The sequence below is a fragment of the Apodemus sylvaticus genome, chromosome 12 (assembly GCF_947179515.1).
Source record: "Apodemus sylvaticus chromosome 12, mApoSyl1.1, whole genome shotgun sequence".
Taxonomy (NCBI): Eukaryota; Metazoa; Chordata; class Mammalia; order Rodentia; family Muridae; genus Apodemus; species Apodemus sylvaticus.
The window spans coordinates 23,594,177-23,621,023 of NC_067483.1; the positions used below are offsets into that span (position 1 = coordinate 23,594,177).

The following is a 26,847-nucleotide window of genomic DNA, read 5'->3' on the forward strand; positions in this document are numbered from 1 at the left end:
TCATGAAATTCTTATGCACATGGATGGAACCAGAAAATATCATCCTGAGTGAGGTAACCCATTAACAAAAGAAAACACATGGTATATGCACTCACTGATAAGTGGATATTAGCCCAAAAGTTAGGAATACCCAAGATACAATTCACAGAGCATCTGAGGCTCAAGAATGAAGACCAAAGTGTGGCTCCTTTGGACCTTCTTAGAAAGGCTAACAAAATATTCACAGGAGCAAATACGGAGGCAATGTATGGAGCAGAGACTGAAGGAAAGCTCATCCAGACACTGCCCCACCTAGGGATTCATGCCATACATAGTCACCAAATACAGACACTAGAGCAAATGCCAAGAAGTGCATGCTGACAGGAGCCTGATATAGCTGTCTCCCGAGAGGCTCTGCCAGAGCCTGACATATACAAAGGTGGATGCTCACAACCAACCATTGAATTGATCATGGGATCCCCAGTGGAGGATTTAGAAAGGAACTGAAGGGGTTTTCCAACCCCACAGGAAGAACAACAATATCAACCAACCAGAGCTCCCAGGGTCAAAACCACCAACCAAGGAGTACACCTGGAAAGACCCATGGCTCCAGCTATATATGTAGCAGAGCATGGCCTTGTCAGGCATCAATGGAAAAAGATGCCCTTGGTCCCATGAAGGTTCAATGCCCTAGCGTAGGTGAATGCAAGGGCAGGGAGGTAGGAGTGGGTTGGTAGGTGGGGAAACATCCTCATAGAAGCCAAAGGAGGAGGGGCAGTGGGATAGGGGATTTCTGGGAGGGATATTGGGACAGGGGATAACAGTTGAAATGCAAATAAAGAAAATATCAAATAAAAAATAATAAAAATATTTTTATAAAAGAAAAATTAACAGCGTTATCAACTTGAGTAAGGAAGCAAGAAACTGAATCTAATTTGGGTGTTTTGAAAACACAAAACCTACTCCAACATCAAAATATAAAAATATAGCATTAAAATATTAAAAAATAATGTTAATAAATACCAATGATCTGAATATGCTATGTTTTTCCAATAAAGAGTTATTTGTTCACTTTTTAATAAGTAACATGTTCAGGGGGCCTTTAATTTTCATTTGTGTACAAGTAATGAAAAAAAATTCCAAGACTAATTGATGCTTTCTTTACTTATTTAAATAAAAAAGGGGGTCTGGAAAATTTCTTAGCTCCCAGGTAGGGACACCTTCTCAAAAATACCATGGCGAATGAAAAAGGAGATATCTGACATGAACTTCTGGTCTGCACATACATGTGTATGGAAGTGTGCATGTATACCCGTGTAGGAAGCACAGCTTAGAATAAGTATTTGTGAAACCAGGTCTGTCAATACATGGGCCTATTTTCCTAAAATGAATGATGTATAGGCGAAGTCACCTAGAATGCCAGAGCAGAAAAAAAAAATTAGTGATTTTCTATTCTACTAAGAGCCAATTTCCATCTGATTTCTCCCAATATTCTGAGCATTGCTTAGGCCATAACCCTGCAGTGAAGGGATCACATCCCAGCGAAAGAAGCCACATGTACTTTCCATCCTCAACAACAGAATCTACTCTTATAATCACCACATATCCTTCTGTAGGCTTTAGCCAGGGCTCTGATACCAGCCACTATAACTCATTCCTAGTGTAAAGATCACATGTCACAAGGTCCCTGAATCTAAATGTTTTTTTTTTTTTTGAACTTCGGATGGCAGAGAATCATCTTTAAAAATGTTCAACTTCATTAGTCATTAGGGAAATGCAAATCAAAACAACCCTGAGATTTCAACTTACACCAGTCAGAATGGCTAAGATCAAAAATTCAGGAAACAGCAGGTGTTGGTGAGGATGTGGAGAAAGAGGAACACTCCTCCACTGCTGGCAGGGTTGCAAATTGGTACAACCACTCTGGAAAGCAGTCTGGTGGTTCCTCAGAAAACTGGGCACGTCACTTCTGGAAGATCCTGCTATACCACTCCTGGGCATATACCCAGAGGATTCCCCAGCATGTAATAAGGATACACGCTCCACTATGTTCATAGCAGCCCAATTTATAATAGCCAGAAGCTGGAAAGAACCCAGGTATCCCTCAACAGAAGAATGGATGCAAAAATGTGGTATATATACACGATGGAGTACTATTCAGCCATTTGAAACAATGAATTCATGAAATTCTTAGGCAAATGGATGGAGCTAGAGAACATCATACTAAGTGAGGTAACCCAGTCTCAAAAGATCAATCATGGTATGCACTCACTAATAAGTGGATATTAACCTAGAAAACTGGAATAACCAAAACATAATCCACACATCAAATGAGGTACAAGAAGAACGGAGGAGTGGCCCCTGGTTCTGGAAAGACTCAGTGTAGCAGTATAGGGCAAAACCAGAACAGGGAAGTGGGAAGGGGTGGGTGGGAGAACAGGGGAAGGGAAGGGAGCTTATAGGACTTTCAGGGAGGGGAGGCAAGAAAGGGGAAATCATTTGAAATGTAAATAAAAAATATATCGAATAAAAAAAAATAAAGCAAACCATAAGGTTAGTATCTGGAAGATTTTGACACACTGCTTTCAGGAGAAAACTGCCCAGTTTCATCCTTCAGTTTCTCTATGGATAGTCCCCCAACCCCTTGTAGGATGTGAGGCTGGGGTGGTGGGGAGGTCCCAACATCACCCCTACCCTCAATACACACACACACACACACACACACACACAGAGAGAGAGAGAGAGAGAGAGAGAGAGAGAGAGAGAGAGAATAACTAAAATGCAGAAACATGCTGATGACCACATATCAAAATCCTCATAGTGTGTACAGAACAGCTGTTAAAAAACTAGAAGAAATATGAGAGATTTTAAAATAAAGTATTAAACAAAACAGATCAACTGTCTCAATTACTGTACTATCACACAACTAAAACAAACAAAAAATAAGCACCACCACCACAACAACAACAAAAAACAGAACCCCTCATCCTATTAGAAGAACAGAGTATCACATCTATAAGTTTCGTTTTAGAAGTATTTTCTTGGCCTGAAGTTGCAACCTAGTAGTAAGATTCTTGCCTGAAAAGCCTTCTATTTAGTCCCTCTAACACTAAAATTTATGGTCAGAGTTTTGTTTGTTTGCTTTTATATTTAAATACTATGTAGGGCTTTATATGTAGAGTATTTGCATATTATGAACAAGGCCCTATTTTAATTCCCTGTACTCCAAAATCAACACAATTCCTATTATATTTACTACATATTTGAGAAAAAATATATATGTGTGTATGTATGTTATGTATGTATGTATATATATATTATATATATATATATATATATGTGTGTGTGTGTGTGTGTTGTACTGAATAAAACATTTGTTCCAAATAAATGCATAGAATTTAGACTGTGGGTTAAAAGTTAGCACATATCTAAGATTTGTTATATTTTTCTACATTTCAGTATATATTGAGATGCATTCCTACTAAATAAGTATGCAGGTTTACTACAAAGCTCATTTCTTTATATGCTCTTGTTGAAAAACCATTTTACTATGTTTTCTATGTTTTTAATTTAAGAACTTAATTTAATTTTCATGCTTCATTGTAGTGCTTTATATGTCAACATTTATTGTCCAGGAGATAAACCCATTACATTCCTTAAGTTCACTATAACTATACACAGTATACTGATAGTCTTTCTTCAATTGATTTACTGTTTGAGCTCCATGTGATTTTTTTCTCAGGTCATGAATTAATATTAGGACATCAGTAGTACATGTTCATCCACTTTCGTTACTATATTTGGTATATTTTACTATGTAAAAAAATTATTAGTATTTTATTTTATGTAATCAAATGTATCTTTTTTCTTTAAACTTTTCAGATTACAGTCCTAAATACAGTATTTCATCTGTATAGCAGGCCAAAACTCTTGTTTGGTTATTTATATTTAGATAAACATGTAAAAGTCCATGATTTAGCACTGTGAAGTAAGGTCATCTAGACAGCTGGGGATTCATGCAAATAGCATCTTTTGCACAGTTCAATATTTCCCTGTTCTTTCCCTCTTCCTTGTGCAGTGAGCATTATGAAAGGCATATTTGTGGCCCTGTGTGGTACAAGGCTGGCTTTCAGCTGCATTAAAACAAACCCAAACCTGTGTCATGCCTTTCCCTAAATATGATGAACAGAAGAAGTAAGCTGTGTCCTATCTTCCTCCTAGTGTGTGCCAAGCTTGAAGTTAGCTATTTTCTTCCTTCTTGCAAGTGAAAATCTATAGTTTTAATAATATTTTTCACCTTACAGTGTCTTCTAGCATTTATTTGATTGAGTAATTTTTTAAGAGTTTAAACTAACTGCTATCTATGAGACATTTATTTGTTACTTAGTTGCTCTAAATCAGAAGTGAAATTCAAGGATGTAAACTTTGAATCATGATTAAAGGACTTCGTTTTGTCTAGGTTTAACGGAAGTTTCCAAAATAATTAGAAATGGCCAAACTAAATGTTTGCTCAACATTTCAAAATAACTTTGACTAACCTTTAATCCACCCCTCTTCTCCAATTTTATCCCATCAAGAATAATTTCGGGGCAGAAGACATGGATCAGCAGTTAATAGCTTAAACTGTTCTTGCAAAGGATTTAGGGGAAGTTTTAAATATCTACATGGCAGCACACAATTATCTATAACTTCAGTTCGAAGGGTCCGCATGATATGTCTTCCAGGGTCACTTGTATCTGCATGCCCATATCTACACACACACACACACACACACACACACACACACACACACACACACACATTTTTTATCTTAAAAGAATAATACCAATGTTTTGCCATTAGCTGAAGATTTTTACTTTGATGTCTCTCATATAATTATTTCCAAAATACATCGAGGTTCACCATGTATTTTAACCATAATGTTGCAGTGACTATAAGCAATAAGAGTATGCATAAATGCTTTTCCCCATTGAAATTTCTTGCTGAGTATTAATGTTTTGTAATGAAAATACACATCTTTAAGTAGGTTAATTATTTAACGTGTAGTGTGTTATTTTTTATTGATTATTTTATGTATTTATTATCCCTGTTCAAGGTTTCGCCTCCGCAAACACCCTATCCCACCTCCCCTGTTTCTATGAAGGTGCTCCCCTACCCACCCACCTACTCCCACCTCACCCTAGCATTCCCCTATGCTGGGGCATCAAGCCTTCACAAGACCAAAGGCCTCCCCTTCTATTGATGTGTGTATGTGTGTGCGTGTGTGTGTGTGTGTGTGTGTGTGTGTGTGTGTGTTTGTTTATGGAAATATGTGTCTTGAACAGCACCATCTTCTAAGCAGAGCAAACCCCCTTTTCATAAGACCAGCTGATTTTCTTCCCAAAGATCACAATTGGGCTTAGATTATTGACACTGATAGGAAAGAGTAAGGAGAATTACAGGACCATGATCTGGGTGTACTGGCTGGTTTTGTGTGTCAACTTGACACAGGCTGGAGTTATCACAGAAAAAGGAGCTTCAGTTGGGGAAGTGCCTCCATGAGATGCAGCTGTGGGACATTTTCTCAATTAGGGATCAAGGGGGTGGTATTGTGGGTGGTACCATCTTTGGGCTGGTATTCTTGGGTTCTATAAGAGAGCAGGCTGAGCAAGCCAGGGGAAGCAAGCCAGTAAGAAACATCCCTCCATGGCCTCTGCATCAGCTCCTGCTTTCTGACCTGCTTGAGTTCCAGTCCTGAATTTCTTTGGTGATGAACAGATGTGTGGAAGTGTAAGCAGAATAAACCCTGTTCTCCCCAACTTGGTTCTTGGTCGTGATGTTTGTGCAGAAATAGAAACCCTGACTAAGGTACTGGGTATCTGTGACCTAGGTTCTATCTAGTCCATAAAATTAGTTGTATGTAATTCTGCCCTAATTACATGTGGCTCAAGGATCTCTGGGAATATCAAAAGTGGGAAGTACTAGGAGATATGGCTCTATCTACACAACTATAGGAGAACCACCTTCCATAAGGGTAGAATTTGCAATGTGATTGCGTTGTGGTAGCCCACATTTTAGCATATCATGTCTCATTCATGTTTCATAATCTGGAGAGGTGAATTGTACTATACTATTATGGAACATTAGTTTGTCACTAAAAGCACAGGGTTTAGAAAGGAGTATTCTGACAAAAAAATTTTTGAGACAGTATGAAAACTAGACCTAGCAACATTACAATAAATTACTTGTCGACCTCCCAAACTTAAAAGGAAATGTTCAAAATGACAATAGAAAAGAAATGTTGGTGTGACTCTGCTTACATCTCTCAGGTACAATCCAGTGTCATGTAGCATGTTAGAGGCTGAGGAAGAAAGATGAACGGAGCTGTCTTCTTCACATTTAGAAACAGAGAACAGGTATTTTATTTACTGTTTATGGATTTTCCAGGTTCTTCTACAGGGAAAGAGGCAGGCATTCATCACATTATTTTAATTGCTAAAGCAAAAAAAATATTTACAGTGACATTTAATAAGGACTGTCTCTGAGGATGTGTAGTTATAGGTCAAAATTGATTAAAGTAGATGTTAAAACCACAGTACTCCAACATTCAACCCTGCCATTTCATGCCTGGTTTTAGCCTACAGAAATGAAAAGTAAAAGTAAATTTGTTAACAAAAACACAAATATACAAAGCAAAAATTTATGAAACTATAAGGAAACATAGGCATAAATCATTGGAGAGTATTCTTTAACAATATAATTAGAAAACATATATGTGGGAAGACATGTTTGTGTTTTAACAATATATACAACTTAAAAAGTGTTCTAGGGGTGATGACTAACATGACCTCTGTAATAAGAACCCAATGTGAACTAAAACATAGGGTACAATATACCCACATATTATAAGTTTTGCCATAAAAAAGGGATACTTTCTAACCACTGAGTATATACAGACCATAAAGTTGAATTCCAAAAATACTATAGGTATGGAAATAATAAAAATTATTTTATTGCAAGTTTATCAAAATAATAAAGTGTTATATTTAAAAACTACAATTATAACTTTAATGTACAAAATAATAAAATCATTAAATCAAATAATAAAAATCTTACATATCAAAATATATTTCTTATTTATTGTGGCATCTGAGGACCACTCTAGAGTAAGAGAAGATGCAGTGCTTTTCTGTAGCTGACCAGTAAATGCTTAACCACATCCATTCATAAAACAGCACACAGTGGACACAGGATTGTGCATCAAGAATCCCCTACCTAAAAACAGAATGTTAATTAAGGAATTAAGTGTTAATGTCAAGAGGGTCAATTAGATATTTGTACTACGATTTTCCATTCATAATCCTTAAAGACCATGGTTTCAGAAGTTTGCAGCTAAGTGTTAATTTACAGCTTTTGGTTTGGCAAAGGACCATGGAGTGTTCTCCCTTGGCCATGCTCAATCAACATCCTTGCTAATATTTTATTTTAAACAGAATTATCATTTCATATTTCAAAAAATTGGGGGACAAGAAAGGAAACAATGTTTAAATATAAAATTAAACAGAATCAAACTAATTTCCATAGTTTGAATTCTATAATTTATAGAACTATTTTATAAATAGAGCTCTATTTAAGCTTCATCCCATTTCATCTGACATATATCTTAAATTTAAAAAATAGATGGATTTTACTGGATGTAAAAGGCACTCCATATTTTGAAACTTATGATATCAATTGAATCACTCCTCAATCAAAAGTGTTTCTGGGGAACCGTTTTTTTGAATAGAGAATTTCTACTTTTATTTAGGATCTCATGAAACCTTGTTTTAAAGAATTCTTAGGTTAAATCATAAGAGCCTAGAAGTCATTCTGTTTCTAAATTTTATATTTAATCTTTTAAGAATGTACCACATGAATGCTCTGAATTCCAGACTTTTACTACATCTCTTATAGACAGTTATCCTAATTAAGAAACTGTGAAATATGTGAAATCTCAATTTTTAGAAATCATTGCTATTGATACTTGACTTGTGCCTCAGAAATATGAATGTGTGTGAATGTGTTTCCCTATGTTTAAAACATTAAAGTATGTATATGACATATAAATATATGAATATGAAAGTAAGCTGACTATCTTTAAATTATTAATGGATGTAATCACATCCATTTAATATAATTCAAAATAAGTTGGATACTCATTTTTATTAATAAAATGAAATTATTTATAATAAATTCATAAAAATTATACAAAAAATGTTTTTACCCCTACAAGTTTTGTAAGGTTTCATGTATAAATGATGCTGTCATATATTTTTAAATGACTCTCAAGGTTTTTTCATATGTGCTATGATCCTTTAAATAGAAATTCTATGTCCAAAGCAGACATTGATGTTTGTAGAAAGGAAGTGTAAAATAAGTCATCAATAAATCACACTTACCTTTCTGAAGAAAGAAAAAAATGGTTTGTGTTTTGTTATATTCATAAAAGGTATTTTTGTTACCATAAGTTACCTTAATATAATTTTATGTAACATATTTATAGTATTTATATTTATCTGAACTATGGTATACTTTAAAAAAATAATGTTCTTAATTCTTTGAGAATTTTTTACCATGTACTTTTATCATATTAAGGTATTTCATTCTTCCAGGTCCTTTCTCATCACGCTATAGAACAATTTTTACATTTGGAAATAGTCCTAAAAAGTGAGAGATTTGATTAAGTTACATAATATTTGTCTGCCATGCCTCTTACTATTCTTAATTTTCCTTGTTAATTTCTAAGTGGGAACAAACTGAAGGAGAAATATTTTGCATTTAAAATGTTGTTTTAAAGGGTCCCAGTGATCCCTAAGTCCATTAGGTTTAATTGTACTTTATTTTTAGATCAGGTCTCATTATGTTGCCCTGAGTAGTCAGGAATTCAATGTGTAGACCAGCTTAGACCAAAGCGTGGATTCTTTGGTCCTTCTTAGAAGGGGTATAAAAATACTCATGACTCACAGTCAACCAATGGACTGAGCATAGGGGCCCCAATGGAGGAGCTGAGAGGTTTGCAGCCCCATACGAGGAACAATAATATGTACCAACCAGTATCCTCAGAGCTCCCAGGGACTAAAGCACCAACCAAAGAGTACATATGGTGGGACCGATGGCTCTAGCTGCATATGTAGCAGAGGATGGACTTTTCAGACATCAGTGAGAAGAGAGGCCATTAGTTCTATGAAGGCTCAAAGACACAGTGTAAGGGAATGCCAGGACAGGAAAGTGTGAGGGGGTTTGGTGAGGAAGGGGAGGGTGGATGGGATGGGGGGTTTTGGAGGTGAAACAGGAAAGGGGATAACATTTGAAATGTAAATAAAATTAAAAAAAAAAATATCTAGACCAGGATGGTCTGCAAGTTACTGAGATCTAACTGCCCCTGTCATCTGAATACTGATTATAGTTATTGCTACCTTTTATACTAATCAAAAATAAAGCTTCTACTTTTACTGTCTTCTAGTTCATTCAGATAACCTAACTATCTATTCCCCACTTCCCTCTTGAGCTAATTCAGAGAGGAATCATACCTTCTAAGTCCTAGCATGGTAAAAACAATGATTCCTCTATTTTTTAGGATGGAGGAAGACATAGATAAAAAAGGTTAAGCCATACATTAAACTATGAAAGATATGAAAAACAACAGCATATTATAAAATACAAATAAAAAAGTATGACCAAAAAATGTAAAATATAAAGTAAAAAAATGCAAAATAGCAAATACATAAACAGAAGGCAAGACTAAATTTAATTATTTGAAGACATGTAACACATAAATTCTAACTAAAAATAAGGTCTAGATATTCAATATTAAAGAGGGGCCTTTTAAAAGTAGGATTTGAGATGAAGTGAGAGGCAAAAAAAAGTACTTTGTGCAAATTTAGGCACACAAATTTAAAAAATTAAGAGAACAGATTCTTAAAAATAAATATTTCCCAAACTTTCCAAATATATGAGATAAATAAGATAAATAACAAATATATGAGATAAATAAACCCACAAGCACAAATAAAAAATTATGGAGTTCTATTTCCATATATAAAAACATAGTGACCATAGAATTTTATACATGAATCTTAATAATAATAAATTGTTTCAATTTTTTTTTTTTTTTTTTTTTTTGGTTTTTTGAGACAGGGTTTCTCTATGTAGCCCTGGCTGTCCTGGATCTCACTGTGTAGATCAGGCTGGCCTTAAACTCAGAGATCCGCCTGCCTCTGCCTCCCAAGTGCTAGGATTAAAGGCATGTGCCACTACTTCCCGGAAGATTGTTTCAATTTATATGCTTCTAGAAAGCATACATGTAGACAATGCCCAACTTATATGACCCATGATTTGAAAAATATACAATTACTATTATAAATATTTATGCAATAACTAACCAATATAATTCAATAAGAATATAATAAGTCATCACTCGGCTCATTTTATCAAAGAAAATATGTTAGGTAAATACACACATACACACTCACACACACATACAAGTAATATAAGAAAATTAACAGATAAACAACAAAAATTAAGACTGTCTCAAAGGGAAAGGCAAAATATTCAATAGATACTATCTTTCATGAAAAAAGTCAAATCTCAAATAAAACATTATATAATAAAAATCACTTGTGAAGTACTCTGAAAATGCATTATAATCAATAATGCAAGAAGCCTTCCATTAGCATCTACTATCACAAAATCAATTTAGTATTATATAAGAAGCCATAAAAAAAAAAAAGAAAAAGAATATTCAAGGTCCAGCGATACCACTTCTGGGCATATACCCAAAATATGCTCCAAAATCTCACAAACACACTTGCTCAACTATGTTCATAGCAGCTTTATTAGTAATAATCAGAAACTGAAAACAACCTAGATGGTCATCAACTGAAGAATGGATTCAGAAAATGTGGTATATCTGCACAATGAGATTCAGCTTTTAAAAACCAAGGCATCATGAATTTTGCAGGCAAATGATAGAACTTGAGAATATCATCCTAAGTGAGGTAACCCAGTCCCAAAAGGACATGTATGGTATATACTCATTAATAAGTGGATATTAGCCACAATGTACAGGATACCCATGCTATAATCCACAGAACCAAAGAAGCTAAACAAGAAGGAAGGTTCAGGTAAGGAAGTTTGAATCTCACTTAGAAGCAGGAATAAAATAGTCATAAGAGGCAAATGGAGAGAGGGAACTGGAAGGGGAGATGGAAAGGGGGAATGGTGGATTCAGAATAAGGTGTGGGGAAGGATAGGAAAGATGGCTAGATGACCATGAAGATGTATGGAAATGTGCAACTGATAAGGGTAAAGAGATGGGGGGCATCTCTAGGATAAGACACATATAGAATAGAGAAGGCACCCAAACTCAATGGCTGCCCTGCCATGACATGTAGTTGGGCCTTCATGTAGGTCCTGAACAACTGAACAGGGGCTCTCCCAAAAGCTGTTGCCTATTCCTGGGATATGTTCAATTAGCTGGGCTGCCTTGTCTGGCCTCAGTGGGAGTGGAAGTTCCTACCCTTGCAGAGACTTGAAGTGCCAGGGTCAGGTGGATAGCCCAACGCCCACCTGCTCAGAGAAGGGAATGCAGGAGCAGGTGATTGGTAGGGCAAACACTTCACAGGTGTTATTTAGGGAGGATGATCTTAAGTGAGTAAGTAAAAAAAAATAATTAAAAAGAAATGAAGAGTTTTAAAATGTTGTAAAACTAAAAAAAAAAAAAATGTAATTCTCAGTGTAGTTTGTAAACCATACTTGTTCCAAAAGAACATAGGATTATCTAATTACTAAGAATATTTCATAAGATCCCTGACACAATATAAACAAAAAGGCAGTATTTGTGTAAATAAACACTGTACTTGAATTCTGAAAGTTATGTAGTTGATATATAACAAAAATAAATACAAAATGTTATGGAAAATCTCAGAATTCAAATGACAAGATGTTGAAGGGAAAGTTTGAAGAAGCTGTCACTTGACATATGAATATATAAAAATATATGTAAAAGGCAATATTACAACATAAACATATTAACCATGTAATTGTGATTTTGTATGTTTGTGCAACTCTACAAAATATTAAATATAATCTCAAAATCTTGAAGTATTTTATTAGTGGAAAAAGTTTATATATATATGAGATTGGATTTTTGAACATTTGCGTCAGTTAGAAATGGCACTTTCTTTTCTTTGGAGAATTGTTGGTGATTACAATGAGGATATATTTTTCTATTAACTTTCATACTTTAAAATATATTCCCCTTGATTTTAAGAAACGTAGAGCTGGAAAACTTTGACCAGATTACTTGCTTAAGTAAATTGTGTGAATGATGTTTAATGAAAATTTCCCTCCCTGCACAGCCCACCAGGAGAGTGTGATCTCCCAGCAGTGAGTTCACTTCTGAGCTCAGAGGTAAGATCTCCACCTTCTCTCTGGAGGGGAACAGCTAGGAGCACACTGGGCATACAATCAGTGGAGCAGCTGGGACAGAAGTCTTCCTGCTGCCATTTGCACCAGGGAGCCAGGCGGTTCCACAACCTTCTGTGCACAGCCTGCCAGGAGAGAGTGATCTCCCAGCAGTATTTTCACTTCTGAGCTTGGAGTTGAAATCTCCACCTTGTCTCTGGAGGGGAACAGCTGGGAGCACACAGGGTAGATGATCAGTGGAACAGCTGGGACAGAGGTATTCAGGCTGCCATTTGCACCAGGAAGCCAGGCAGCTCCACAGTGTTCTGTGCACAGACCCTGCCAGAACAGAATTGGTCTCTCAGGAGTATGGACACAGACTTGCAGGCCCACAGGAGGGACAAGCTCCAACCAGAGACAGCAAGACCAACTAGCACTAGAGATAACCAGATGGAAAAAGGCAAGCACAAGAACACTACCGACAGAAACCAAGACTACTTGGCAACATCAGAACCCAGTTCTCCTACCACAGCAAGTTCTGGATACCCCCAACACATCAGAAAAGCAAGAGTTGGAATTAAAATCATGTCTCATGATGCTGATAGAGGGCTTCAAGAAGGAGTTAAATAACGCCCCTTAAAGAAATACAGGAGAACATGGGTCAACAGGTAAAAGCCCTTAAAGAGGAAACAGAAAAATCTCTTAAAGAAATACAGGAGAACGTGAGTCAACAGGTAAAAGCCCTTAAAGAGGAAACAGAAAAATCTCTTAAAGAAATACAGGAGAACGTGGGTCAAACAGGCAGAAGCCCTTAAAGAAGAAACACAAAAATCCCTTAAAGAATTAAAGGAAAACACAACAAATCAAGTGAAGGAACTGAACAAAACCACCCAGAATCTAAAAGTAAAGGTAGAAACAATAAAGAAATTACAAAGTGAGACATTTCTGGAGATAGAAAACCTTGGAAAGAATTCAGGAGTTATAGATGCAAGCATCAACAACAGAATACAAGAGATAGAAGAAAGAATCTCAGGTGCTGAAGATATCCTAGAAAACACTGACTCAACAGCCAAAGAAAATGCAAAATGCACAAAGCTTATAACCCAAAATATCTAGGAAACCCAGGACACAATGAGAAGACCAAACATAAGGATTATAGGTATAGACAAAAGTGAGGATTTACATCTTAAAGACCCAGTAAATATCTTCAACAAAATTATAAAACTTCCCTAACCTAAACAAAGAGATGCCCATGAACATACAAGAAGACTACAGAACTCCAAACAGACTGGACCAGACCAGAAAGTCCTCCTGGCACATAATAATCAAAACACCAAATGCACTAAACAAAGAAAGAATATTAAAAGCAGTAAGGGAAAAAGGGCAAGTAACTTATAAAGGCAGACCTATCATAATTACACCAGACTTCTCACCAGAGACAATGAAAGCTAGAAAAAGATCCTGGGCAGATCTCATACAGACCCTAAGAGAACAGAAATGCCAATCCAGACTACTATACCTAGCAAAACTCTCAGTTACCATAGAGGGAGAAACCAAGATATTACATGATAAAACCAAATTCATACAATGTCTTCCCACAAATCCAGCCCTACAAAGGATAATAGATGAAAAACACCAACACAGAAGGGAAACTACACCCTAGAAAAAGCAAGAAAGAAATCTTCCAACAAACCCAAAAGAAGATAACCACACAAACATAAAAAATAACATCAAAAATAACAGGAAGTAATAATAATCACTATTTCTTAATATATCTCTTAAAATCAATGGACAAAATTCCCCAATAAAAATACATAGACTAACAAATTTTTTCATGTAAATCTTTAATTTTATCAGAAAATGCTTGTAATTCCTCTTTCAATTAATTTAGTAATGTTTTTATGTCTACTATTTTATCTGCATTATTTTTCATGATAATCTTCAAATTTAACATGTTTTTCTATATATTTCTTCTATTTTATCAGAAATGTTCTCCATGTAAATCTCAGATTTTATCACAAAATGTTTTTTAATTCCACCTTCTATTAATCTAGAAAGGTTTTTTTTTATGTCTACTATTTAATTTGTATAATTTTCCATGAAATAGTCCATTTTAATGTTTGTCTATATATTTCTTGAATTTTATCATCAATATTTTCCATGTATTTTACCTGAAAGTGTTTGTAATTCCACTTTCAATCAACTTAGAATTATTTTTATGCATATCATTTTATCTGTATAATTGTCCATAATAATCTTCTATTTTAACATATTTTCTATATATTTCTTCAATTTTATCAGAAATATTTTCCATGTAAATCTTCAACTTATCAGATGTCTATAATTCTACTTTCAATCAACTTAGTAATACTTTTATGCCTACCATTATTATATCTATATAAATTTTTCCATGGTAATCTTCAAAAAAATAAAATTTGAGGCCAGCCTGAAAAAAAAAGAAAATTTCCCTATTCAAATTAAAGAGGACAGAATAAATAATAAAACAAGGCTTGTGAAAACTTACTCTGCCAGTAATGTAAAAAAATCTTACACCTCTAAGTTAATGAAGTTTGTAATGTGTACACAAACATATTTGTTTCTATGGTATTCAACAGTGAGACATTTTAAATTGCCATACATTTGTTTTGAAAAAAGAAATAAATGCAAATGTGTGTATATTTCAGTTTGTTTTTGGTAATGCACTTAAGCTAATTCTTTGTTACAAATATCTGTTGCATTCTAGATACAAATAAATTTGGCAAGATACCCAAGTTTATGACTAAAATTTAACAGCAAAAATACCTTCTCATGTGAAACCTTACTATCTATACATTTTATATATTTTAATGAAAATCTTATAAATGTAGTATCATAGTTTTTGGTTGAGTCCATTTTTTCTTATATATAAAGAAATCATCCATGCAATTTTGTGATGTAGTATGGCAAAGTATCAAATCAAAATAGTTCAACTAAATCAATAACAGCAATACTTCAAAGTTCCACACAACTTCAACAGTTTTACAACAAAATCCATCGCTTCATGAGGGAACATATAATTCAGAACAAACATAAATAAAAAATGACAGTAATCTTTCAATATAGTGAGATAATGATGAGAGGATCCTTTCTACTGTGCCATGCATAGTGAAGTATTACTTACATCGGGATTACAGACTTTAATTTGGATAATAGAACTCGTATGGTTCTTTTGGTAGAGTAGAAAGTCACAGTATTGTAAGATGAACTGGTTTTCCAAAATGGGAAGACTATTAAGGCATATCAAGTGTGCATGAGTATTTTTTTCTCCATAAACAATGAAATAAAAGGTATAAAGCCTAAGTTTTAAAGAGGGAGAAATAAAACATTTAGGAGAATACTGTATATCTAGAGAATATAAAATCCTGACACACTAGTTGAAATATAACATCACAATTAACACTCTTGAATTAAGATACACATAAGAATAGTCAGAAATACAGTATCAGTTTAGGTATGAAATAGGAAAGGAACTACAATGTAACAGCAAGTACCTAGATTACAGCTTTTGGTTTTAATTACTCGAACATTCCAGGATCTTTTAAAATAGTTTAGGCAATAATATGAGCATGGTAAGAATAAATACAGCCATATTCCTCCCTGCCTTCTTCCTACCCTGCCACTTCACAAATTCCTTTCTCCCATCATTCTCTCGTTTCTTCTCTTTTCCCTTCTAGCATTGTGCACAAGACACAAAATATAAGACTTTTTCCCATATTAAAAATTGTATTATTTAGCTGACTATTAGTCATAATATTGAAAGGACAATCTACTTCAAATTAGTATAGGTTCTTTTAAGGTAGGAACTTTGAAAATTTTGATCAGATGTTTAGTCCCATGGATGCAAGGTATATGGCAGAGTTTCCATATTACATCTCTAGACTGAGAATTACACTGGGCATTGTCATTATCTGGAGGCACTTCTGGTTGTATTATGGAAACAATAGGAAAACAAATTAAGATACCTTTTCCACTGTTATGTACTTCAACTCCTACATCTCTCAGCATTCTTTCTGAGAAATCCCTTGATATGAAATGCTTGAACCAATTTCATTGTTACATGTATTAGTTAGGTAGGAGTATTAAATAAGTACCAATGGTTTCAATCATTTGAGGGAATGAAATCTAAACTATAGTACTGAATATCCTGCCTGTGTCAGTATTTGAACAAAACACTTATCAGCAAGTTTAATTTAAGCAAACCATTTGATATGGATATCAAGATTATACATAATATGTAACATCCATATAATAGTGAGAGTTGTATATATGTAATATATGAAACTCTTTTTTATATTTATGTGACAATACATAATATTTAAGCTACAACGTTTTCACCATGACTGTTCTTTAATGGATTAATTAGATTGATGTAACTTGAAAGAGGTTTCTTCTGAGTTACTATTACTGAATGAAATCTTACCGTGGTGGTAGTGGTGGGATATTGAGCACACATGAGCATTATAGATGTATCATTGCTGTTTAAGGTCACAGAGCCAGATTTTAGAACAAAATTAGCAGAGCAGGAGGATTGCCCGTCGCTGAAGTTGGAGGATCTTCTCATAGATGAACTTGTAGAAATGAGCACTAATATTAAATACAACTGCATTCTCCTACTTGGGTTCACTTAGTAGCACATAAATTGCCAATGCTATAAACCAAAGACCTAAAGAGGTGCTTGACAAAATTATTTCAACCATAGCCAAACTGCCTTTATTAAGCAGGGAGTCCTGTTTATGATCATTCTCTTTTATTTCCCAAGCAACTGGAAAATGGTGTAAAACATCAAAAAATAAAAATAAAAAATAAATAAAATAAAAAGGGAGGGGGAAACAGGTTTATAGACCACAATGAGTATACTTTGAAAATGAAATAAATTAAACACATATATTACTTATGTTAAAAACATTAACCCACATAATTTTATAGCACAAATATCAAGGTTTATAATTTTAAGAATCTGCAAAATTAACTGTCATCTCTGTTCAAACTTTAAGTCATTTAGATCTTGCCAATTATTTCAATGTCTTTCTTTGCTAAAATGAAATAAAATACATAGGAACATTAGACAATTTAGCCAACCCATATCAGCAAGAAATGGCTCAATTTTCAATGTCTTAATATATTTTAGGATGTTAAGAATCCAAAGATATGGATGTTATTTTCTTCTACTTCCTTCTTAATCATTGAAAGCACTCTCAGTTATGATAACATTAAAAAATTATAGTATTTGATTGCTCAAAATTAAGTGATAGGCTTCATACAAAAAGAATGGATAAGATTTGTCATAATGAACAAAATCTGATCAATGATATCAAATAAAATTCCAGTGAGATTGTAAAATGACATGATGTGGGATATTCAAGGCATGCTGTATGTGAGAAGGCAGATAATTTTTGAAGTTAACTACAATGGGTAACTTGACATCTCTTAAAACTTGAAAAAGGAAGATAGTTAATTCACAGGAGACAGTTAATTATTCTGCTTTTCTAAAGAAAAAATTTCCAGCTGTGTTATTTTGTGGCATCTAAGGTTAATATGTACATGCCATGGTATCTTCTGATAAAAATCATAAATTAAATTTAAGCATAATCATAAATTTAATATCCAGGCTTTTCAGAAAAAAAAAACTCTAAGTGGATGTAGCTTTAGGATAAGTTGTTTTCTAATCATCTAAAATAAATCTGTACTGTTTGTGAATTTTTTGAAAACTTTATTACCAATGTTTCTTTGCCACCTTATAGCACAATTTTTCAAATTCCTATGCTATTTTAAGTATTCAAAGGAAGACAGAAGTATTTTAAGTAGTTGTACCAATTAGGCTCAAGTATGAAGACATTGATAAAGAAATGGCTTTTACAGATAGGATATTTTAAAGCCTTCATAAACAATAAAAATAATAATCTTATTTGTAATTTGGTAATAAGTTTGGAGAATATTCAAAATTAAGATATGTCAAAAGCGTCACTCACCTTAAGTAGCTAAATTGTAAGGCAACAGGGCTCAGGCATGAGCATATGCAGGCGAACTGAACTGATCTCTCTCCGGTACATAATACTTCTCTGAGGAGATTTGCAAAGTCTTCTTCAGATGTTCATTATGGAAAATTCTAAGAAAAGGGCTCATGTCTCACTTTTACTCTAGAGTAAGAAAGTTTAGTTCTGTATTGCTCTGTGAAGATGAAAGCTAGGATATACTGTGATTTATCAGTAAAACATTTCCATATCCCATCTCAAAATTACTCACAGTTTATTTTCTAAATCTCTTCTTTCCTTTTGCCTCCACATAACCCAATAACCACCTATAACCATAGGTGCATTTCTGTACAATTTTCAAAGGAAGACAGAAGTAGCTTTTACTGTCCTTCCTATACCTGTACCCATTTCTAATTATTACCTTAGTATGAAGTACTGTTCTTTCACCCCAGAACTTTTCTATTTGATTTGACTTGAGATCATACTCTGGGAACTGAAAACGAACAGTGAGACTCCAACTAATAATGGAAATAGTTGTTATCGTCCAAATAGCAATTGTGCATGTTCATTTTCAAACCTGTTACAGAGTAATCTTCCTTAAAACTAAAAATGCAGATTTGTGTTTTCAGTCTGTATTAATTTCTATTCATTTTAACATGAAGGCAAAATTCTGAGTCCTGTGTGATAAGCACAAATATAGGGAACATGGAGCAATCTTCATTTATACCATTATACAAGAAAAAAATGACAGCTAAGTTAGACTCTGCTGGAATGTAACAAATCCTCAGCTTTATCACTCTGGAGGCACATTTAGACAAAATAACAAACTACAGAGACAAAACCTCTTTTATCTAGATCAGTGTGACAGACTCCAAATCTTAGAGAGGTTGAGGAAACTATAGTTTGAAACATCAGGAAGACTGCAATCTGCATAGATTACCATGAAATCTTGATGCTACTTGATAATGTTCCATGAACACATTGTAATTACTCCATTGGTTTATAATAGCAGAGCGTTTCTGATTTTAGAAACTAGCAAGTAAAATGAACCACATTTTATGTTGACTAATTTATAATGAGATGCAGATGGTAAAGAGAACAGATGCTTCTGACATCATCTCTCAATTGCCTTTAACTTTTGCAGACACTAGCAGCCTGTAAATTCACTCATTGGATTACAGGATAAAGCATGAAAACCTTTTAATTTTGTTTCCAGTCACTACCACCTCCCACCCACCTCACCCCCCACCCCCCGCAAAAAACACTACCACAGACAGAAGTCTGCTTTTGCTTTGAGTCATATTGTGGTAATGCCACACAATTAAATGTGATTATAAATCAGTGTCAGTCTTTAACACAAAGTAAATCATTGGGAGAAGGGGGTGTTGGACAGTTTTGTAGGTAATAACTACTGACTTTTTTGTTGACAATGACAGAATGGCTAGACAGGGTGAGGGTGGTGTGATGGTGAACAGATGTAGCTTCAGAGAGGCAAATGAGAGAATCACTTCCAAAATAATCCATGAAATTTCAGTGTCCAGTCTTATTTCTTAAGTATGGGGGAAAAAAGGAAGAAAGAAACAAAAAAACCTTAATTCTATGTTTCCATGTATATTTTCTAGTTTCTTATAGGAACTTTTAGCATCACACCCACCCTCCCGCCAAGTGATTTCAATAAATACTATACAATGTAGAATGTTTTTTTTTCTTTTTTTTATTTCTCTTTTTTTGTGTGCAAGGTAAATGTTAGACCTTTTCAAAACATAAAGTTTTGTAGTCCATCTTAAGAGCAAGAGATGACCAGATACAGCAGCAATTACAAGGCCTTTTGTAGTGTTTGAGGTCCCAAGATAGATAACTAGTTTCCGAAGAAGATGAGTTAAAGTCCATTAAAATCTTCCCATATTTTCAGACCCCCCAGAATATATACCTCTGTAGCAGAAACATTTTAGCAGAAAAAAATTCAGAAACAAAGGCAAGAAAAGTGGTAACATAAAAATAAATCCTGCTAAGCCAAATATTGTGCCTATTTTGAAAATATCTCTGTGCAAATAACAGACTGGACACACACACACTCTCTACACACATACATACATGTACAAGAATAAACAAAGTTTTCTAGTTCATATCCACAAAGTAGGTTGGGACACATTAGTGCAAATTTTGCTGACCTGCAGCATTTAGTCCATAAACTTTGGATATCCTAGACGATCCATCAGTGTCCAGCAAATGTTTTCAATTTGTTTAATTTCATCTCTAGGCAAGTTTGTTTTCCAAATATTAGTATTAGATGGTGATATTTCCCCTTCATATGGAAGATAAAAAAGGTTTGTGGAAGTAGCAAATAGCATTTGGTTTAAACTAGCAGGAGACAAAGGAATGCCAAGGAAAGCAAAAATCCTTTCAGTAGTTTTCTGAGGAAAATGAACAATATCTTCAAACTTGACCAGATGGTAGCTGGTAGGCAGCAAATCTGTATTTATTCTCAAGGCTGCTGCAGTGTTTGCTACCCACAAATGAGATAATAAGGAGACAGCATTTGATGGGAATATTTCTAATTCTTTCTTTAGTGATTCATACTCAAAAGCATAGCCAGAATTTGAGTTACATTTGCTTTTACCTTCCTCTATTTTAAACAATTTTGCTAAGTGCTCTGGTACATTCTTCAAAGAATAAAGACTTGGGTTACTAGTATATAGCATTGAATAGATCCAAGCTCGAGGGTCTCTGACTATGTATAATGCCCGCATTGAAGTTCCTAAAACTTCCTGGAAAAAAGGAAGCTTCAATGTCCAGCTCCCACTACTTAAGCTGAGCACAGGACGTGCACTTGGGTAATAAACAAGGTGTCTTCTTAAAGCCCGAATATATTCAGCATCTCTATCAAATGATCCTTTTATTCTACTTCTTTGTTCTGGCAAAGACTCTCTTCTTTTCAATTTTCGTTTTTTGTCCTTATTAGTTGTAAAATACGGGGCTAGTTTATTCCTACCGGTTTCATGTAGATGAATGTTTTGCAAGTGAAGTTTTGTATCCTGGATCAAAGACTGCAGCCACCCTCGAAGAAGATGAAAGTGCCCACTGTGGATATCTGATACTTTCCATTCACAAGCATCTACAAATGAGTCAATTTCAAATCCAGTTTCAGGGATATCCATGTAGGCTGTAGGAATTCTGATGTAGAGAAAATCACTACTGTTGAAAAAAAGCTGTTTGAGAATTTCAGCTCCTGAACCAGGGAGTGAGGTGATAACAACATTAGGAAGATCCACATGATGCCCTTCAGAAATCATGACCTTCTCCTTTGCCTTAGCTTCAGTCCTTGTCCACTTTGCACAGATAGGCTGAGTGCAATTACTCCATACATCCAGGAGCTCAATAAACCACAAGGCAATAACAAGTACTAATACACAGCGCATTAGCTTTCTAAAGGAAAGGTAAAACCGCCATTGAAAAGTTAAAATAACCAAACTAATACACAAAATGAATCCAACTGCTATATTAAATTTAAACCCAAAGGGGAAGTTAACTCTATCATGTCTTACAGGGTTTACTATTGCTTGAGTACCCAAACCAAATCGGGTTATTTGTCCTTGATTAGCCACACTGGCAAAACCACCAAATCCCAGGTAACTGAATCTGCTTTTCAGGTTTTGATAGTCAGTTACAACAGAAATACTATGTTCAGTACTGTTGACATGTAAAGAAATCTGAAGTCCAGAACTGGAACTATCAATAAATCTGCAGCTGGAAACATTAACATACGGGCCATAAAATACATAAGCAATTCTTGTGACTGCAGATTCCATATGAAATGTAACATTAACAAACTGAGTCCACCGTTTCTTAAATTCAGCAGCCTGCTCTGCTTCCTGTATATTAGCCACAGGACTGTTGCCATGGTGATCAAACCAAAACATTTTATAGTGCGCATCCCACACATCCATCATGGCACCATTATACCTATTCATAAACCTGTATGGGATGTATTTAAAATCAATATCTAAGTTATGAAAGAAGGCACTGACAGAATTTATTGGGGAAGTTTCTTGCCTTTCAATATGATCAACAACAAGCAGAGTTTGTGAATTTAAAAGAAGTAAAGCACGATAGACACTTTTCAGTCTCATTGCAGAAGAATAAGCAGACACTGCTTCCCCACTCACAAACATCCTATCTCCATGTTGAACAGCAGTAATAACTTCCCCAGCTGCATCACCAACTTCTTCGCCAGTCCACTTGAGCCACTGTGCGCATTCTCCCAGTTGACCTTCCCAGGGCTGATTACATTGGCTTGATGGTGATGGGGCAAACACCAATACATTGTTAAGGTGGCTCAACTTTGGTCCATAAAGAGCCTCAGAAACAAATACTTGCCCATTAGGGGCAAAAGTAAATGAATTTTGATCTGGATGTTCATGTCCTGGGTTAAAGCTTTTCCATCCATCAATCCAGGAATATGGCTGAAAGTGAACTATGTCATACACAGCCCGTCCTCCCAGTTTCCCAGATTTAAAGGACACAAAGGTATTGGTCTGGGTGTTTGGCAGCCCACCCCCATAAGTCACAACACCCCAGTTAGGAAATGTGTGCATTTTTGCAGTGCCAAAGTCAACAGGAGGCTTTGGGGTGAGTGTTGGATCATACCAGATGTACTCAGTATGAAGAGTACTCCACCGCTGAGCTGTGGAAGGAACCATTGGTCCATCCTTAGGTCGATGCTTTCTAATTTGCTGAGCTAACCAATTTCCAGCTCCATTCTGTAAAATGAACTTATCCAAGAAAACTAGCTGGCTCTCTGGACCATAAAACCAATTATAATTGGAATCTGCTATACCAACAGTTCTTTGATAGCCTGGCAAAAGTGTAGCATAATAAAACCAAAAATGCATTTTTAACCAGTTATTATCAAAGTTATTGATGTTAAAATGGCGTTGTGCCAAGAAAACATACTGTGTAAGTGATTTTGAGGTATAGCTTCCATAGGCCACACCTTCATCCAAAGAACCATCTACAATATGATTTAAGAGAAACATAGTCTTTTCCATCACATCAACAACGTCTTGTTTCCATATATTTGCTTTAGATCCTTTATCTACTCCAGTAACCAAGGCTCCTATGAGTAATGCTATCATATTTGTAGCTTGGTGGTTATGAAGAAGTTGTTTGCCCCATGAGCGAATCTTGGAATACTCATACATTTCCTCAGTAACAATCCAAATTTTTTCTAGGTATTTTTGTTTTCGCTGATTACCTAATAGATTATATAAAAAGTCAAAGGCAGTGGCAAAACCTGTTAAAGAATGGCCAACTGGAACCTCATCCCCTGGTGCATTCTCAACTTGCCAGTCTTTGTAGCTAACCATCCTGTCCATGTATTCCATGACAAATTCAAAGGCAACCTTGTCTTCTGGGCATAATAAACAATACAGTGCTAAAGGAGGAAGATTATTACCATATATTTCATTCCACTTGGCAGCAAACTCAGCATGCTTGGGTGGAGGTAGGTAGTATGATGGATTGGACAGCATAATTGTCACTGCACTTTTGATAGCTCTAAAAATGTGCAAATGGCTCGTACGAGACTTTTGTTTCATTGTTTGTATATCTCCAGCATCAAAATATAAATTTGGATGAAGTTTTTGGTTGGGTTTGAAATCTTGCATTTTCTGTGACTTAAACCATTGTATATCGTCTGTGAAAACTGCCCATTCAGAATAATTGCTCACAGAATCTTCACAAGTGGAAAAACTACACATCGTCAATGTTAAAAATAGTAAATGTCCTGTAAACATAAACGCCATGATCCATGGGGAAGAGCTTTTCCTTAGGCATATGTGTTAAGCACAGTGTTTCCCATCTGGTTATTGTAAATTATATATTAAAGATATAGCAAAAAAAACCCAAAAACCAAAAAATAAAGAAACAAAAAAACAGACTACACCTCAAAGGCTGTGAAATCCAGGTGACATTCAGCTCATTCAAAGCAAAGAAAGTTGTTATAACGAGCAAATTATACAGCATGTCTGTGTCCTTGGCACAGGTTTGCTTCCGATAAAATAAAATTTCAAGGAATATTGATGCCTCCAATGTCTCCAATGCACAGAAAACAGTGGTGTAGTCAGAAAATACAACAAATCCAACATTTATTCCCTGCATGTAAATCTAATTAACATGTGAAAAAGCAAAAGTAAAAAAATTCCAAAATTCAAATGAAGCCATTTTGAGCACGTAGGACAAGAAAACCATCCTTAGTGATTAACTTACCACACATACATGGTATGCTTCTGTCTGTTCCCCAAAAGAAGATGATAAAGTATTATCATTCTCAGAGTGAGTAGACTTCATTATCTTTTAATTAGAGTCTGAAGCATAATGATTTGTCAGTTATTTCTTCTTCCATTTTGGAAAGGAAAATATTCTGAACAAGTGTTCAAAGTCCTACATGGTTGACAAAGGACATTGAAATTTCTGCCTTCATTTCAAATGTCTTTTTAAAGTATTTCCAAATATCCTTTTATCAAGTTTATCTGTACCTGTAAAAGAATCTAATCTCTTCAATGTCTAGACACTCTTCTTCCAATCACGAACATATCCACCAAGTGGGTAAGAAAATTCCACTTTCACAACACTGAAGTCTGTTTTTGTTCTTTTTTCATGTCACTCCTCTCTGGGAGAAAAACAAAACAAAGCAAATTTCTAAGACTAGAAATGGAGATAAAATGATTTACGTAGTTTAGTCATTTGACAGAAATGTGAGAATTACAGTAACATTATTTCCAGTCTTTTTTCTAGTGTTTTTTTTTTATTTTTGTATACACATTTGGATCCTAGTTAATATTAGCAGAGAAGAAACAAAACAAGACATATTTCATATTTCACTGTATTTGTTTTAGCTATTTAAACATGTTTCTATTCACAAGTAACCACCATGAAGGTGAATACAATATTCTTGCTACTTTGGTTATGAAAGGTAAAAGTCAAAATGACCCTTTTATATTATGGCCCAAAGTTTAGCTTTTAAGGAACGAAAACGTAGCTTCACAAGACTTTTCTCTGGACAAATCACAAATGACAGTCGGAAGGCAGAGAAAAGGCAGTGTTGACTCAGTGGCTCACCTGTGGCTGTCTTCAACATCCTCCCCACGAGCCGCCAGAGGGAGTTCAGACCCAGGTTTAAGAAGCAGGCCTCTCCTTTGCCCATCACGGGTTTGGAAGAAACTCACTAAGTTTCAATCTTAGACAAGTCTCCTTTCTGTAGGAAACAAACACTTCTAGCAGTTCCCGACTTGACCCGCCTGTTGCATATTTTAATTCCTTTCTTCCGAAAGCATCTTCCTTCTGCTCCAGTCCCCACTGCCTGACCTGTGGCTGCAACGTGGGGACCAGAGACCTCTAAATGGTCAAGTCGGCTTACCTCAAGCCGCCTGCACCGGATCTCCAAGCAGAGCTGGGCCCCAGCACAGGCGAAGGTTGGCAATTGAAGCAAATTGAGATTTTTTTGGAGGAGGGCCTACAGAAGCCAAGAGCTCAGCACGCTTCCGCCCTTACGCGGCCCGGGACTGCACAGGCAGCGAGCGGTCTGGCTTGGTCTCCTCAGCCCGGGCGTCGCCTCCTCAGCGCCCCGACTCTTCGGAGGACGGAGGCGGGGGGCTTCTCTAGAGCGCGTGCTGTCCTCAGCGCCACAGCCTCCGCTGCTCCTCTAGATGCCAAGTCTCCTCAGGGCCGGGATCTCGGGAATGGAAACCCAGACACACCCGCCCGGGAGGAACGCCGGGCGCTGGCCGGGGCTGCTCCGTGGGCGGAGGGTGATCTCCAGGCGCCGTCTTCACCGCGGCGACGGTGACCCAAGGCCCGATGCCGCCTAGACCGATGCTCCGCCGAGCTAGCTGGAGCCGCCTAGCCCACCGAGGGCGGAAAAAGGCGACACGTACTAGAGGGTGGGGCGGGGTCTGGTCCAGGGAGGCGTGTCTGGGGGCAGGACGGGGGCGGGGCCTAATGGTCGGCAGGCTTGGGCGGGGCACCCCGCAGAAAAGCTAGCCCCGGGCAAGGCCGGAGCCTCCCGCGCACTGTCAATGGGCGGGGCCAGGCCTAAACCCTATGCAGCAGGGGTGCAGTTAAATTGTGTGAGCTGGGTCATCTTGGCAACTGCTACTAAGACAACCCAACAAGATTTCTGGGAAGTTTGGAAGCCCCTTTGTCTTTGCATATGTCTAGGCTGGTTTTCTGACTTTTTGGTTATTGGGAGAATACGTATGTTAAACATCTAAAGGCGGCAGGAAGGAGTTGTAATTACAAATGATGAGAGAAACTCTTGCGGCATGGGATGGGTAATGACTGTGGCAGGAGGATATTCAGTTACCCTTAAGAGCTAGAAAAGGACTGCATAAGCACTTCTTTGAAATCCTGAGGCACGCCTGCTGACATAGCTGTC

General features: G+C 36.0%; 1 protein-coding gene across 3 annotated transcripts; it reads right to left on the bottom strand.

Moving 5' to 3' along the window:
- Positions 1-20,139: 20,139 nt before the first annotated feature.
- On the bottom strand, positions 20,140-26,348 carry Dsel (dermatan sulfate epimerase like). Of its 3 annotated transcripts, none has more exons than XM_052200719.1 (3): positions 25,831-26,348; positions 25,533-25,668; positions 20,140-25,083 (listed from the first exon to the last, which is right to left on the bottom strand). In XM_052200719.1, exon 3 carries the CDS (start codon positions 24,215-24,217, stop codon positions 20,594-20,596), a length of 3,624 nt encoding a protein of 1,207 aa, XP_052056679.1. In that variant the 5' UTR covers positions 24,218-25,083; positions 25,533-25,668; positions 25,831-26,348; the 3' UTR covers positions 20,140-20,593. The 3 variants fall into 3 exon arrangements, with proteins under 3 accessions (XP_052056679.1, XP_052056680.1, XP_052056681.1); XM_052200720.1 differs by having other exon boundaries at positions 20,140-24,854; positions 24,950-25,083; positions 25,533-26,348; XM_052200721.1 differs by lacking the exon at positions 25,533-25,668.
- Positions 26,349-26,847: the final 499 nt, after the last annotated feature.

Bases quoted from the DNA above. Each gene is read 5' to 3' on its own strand.
- Dsel (XM_052200721.1), bottom strand. From the start codon at position 24,217: ATGGCGTTTATGTTTACAGGACATTTACTATTTTTAACATTGACGATG.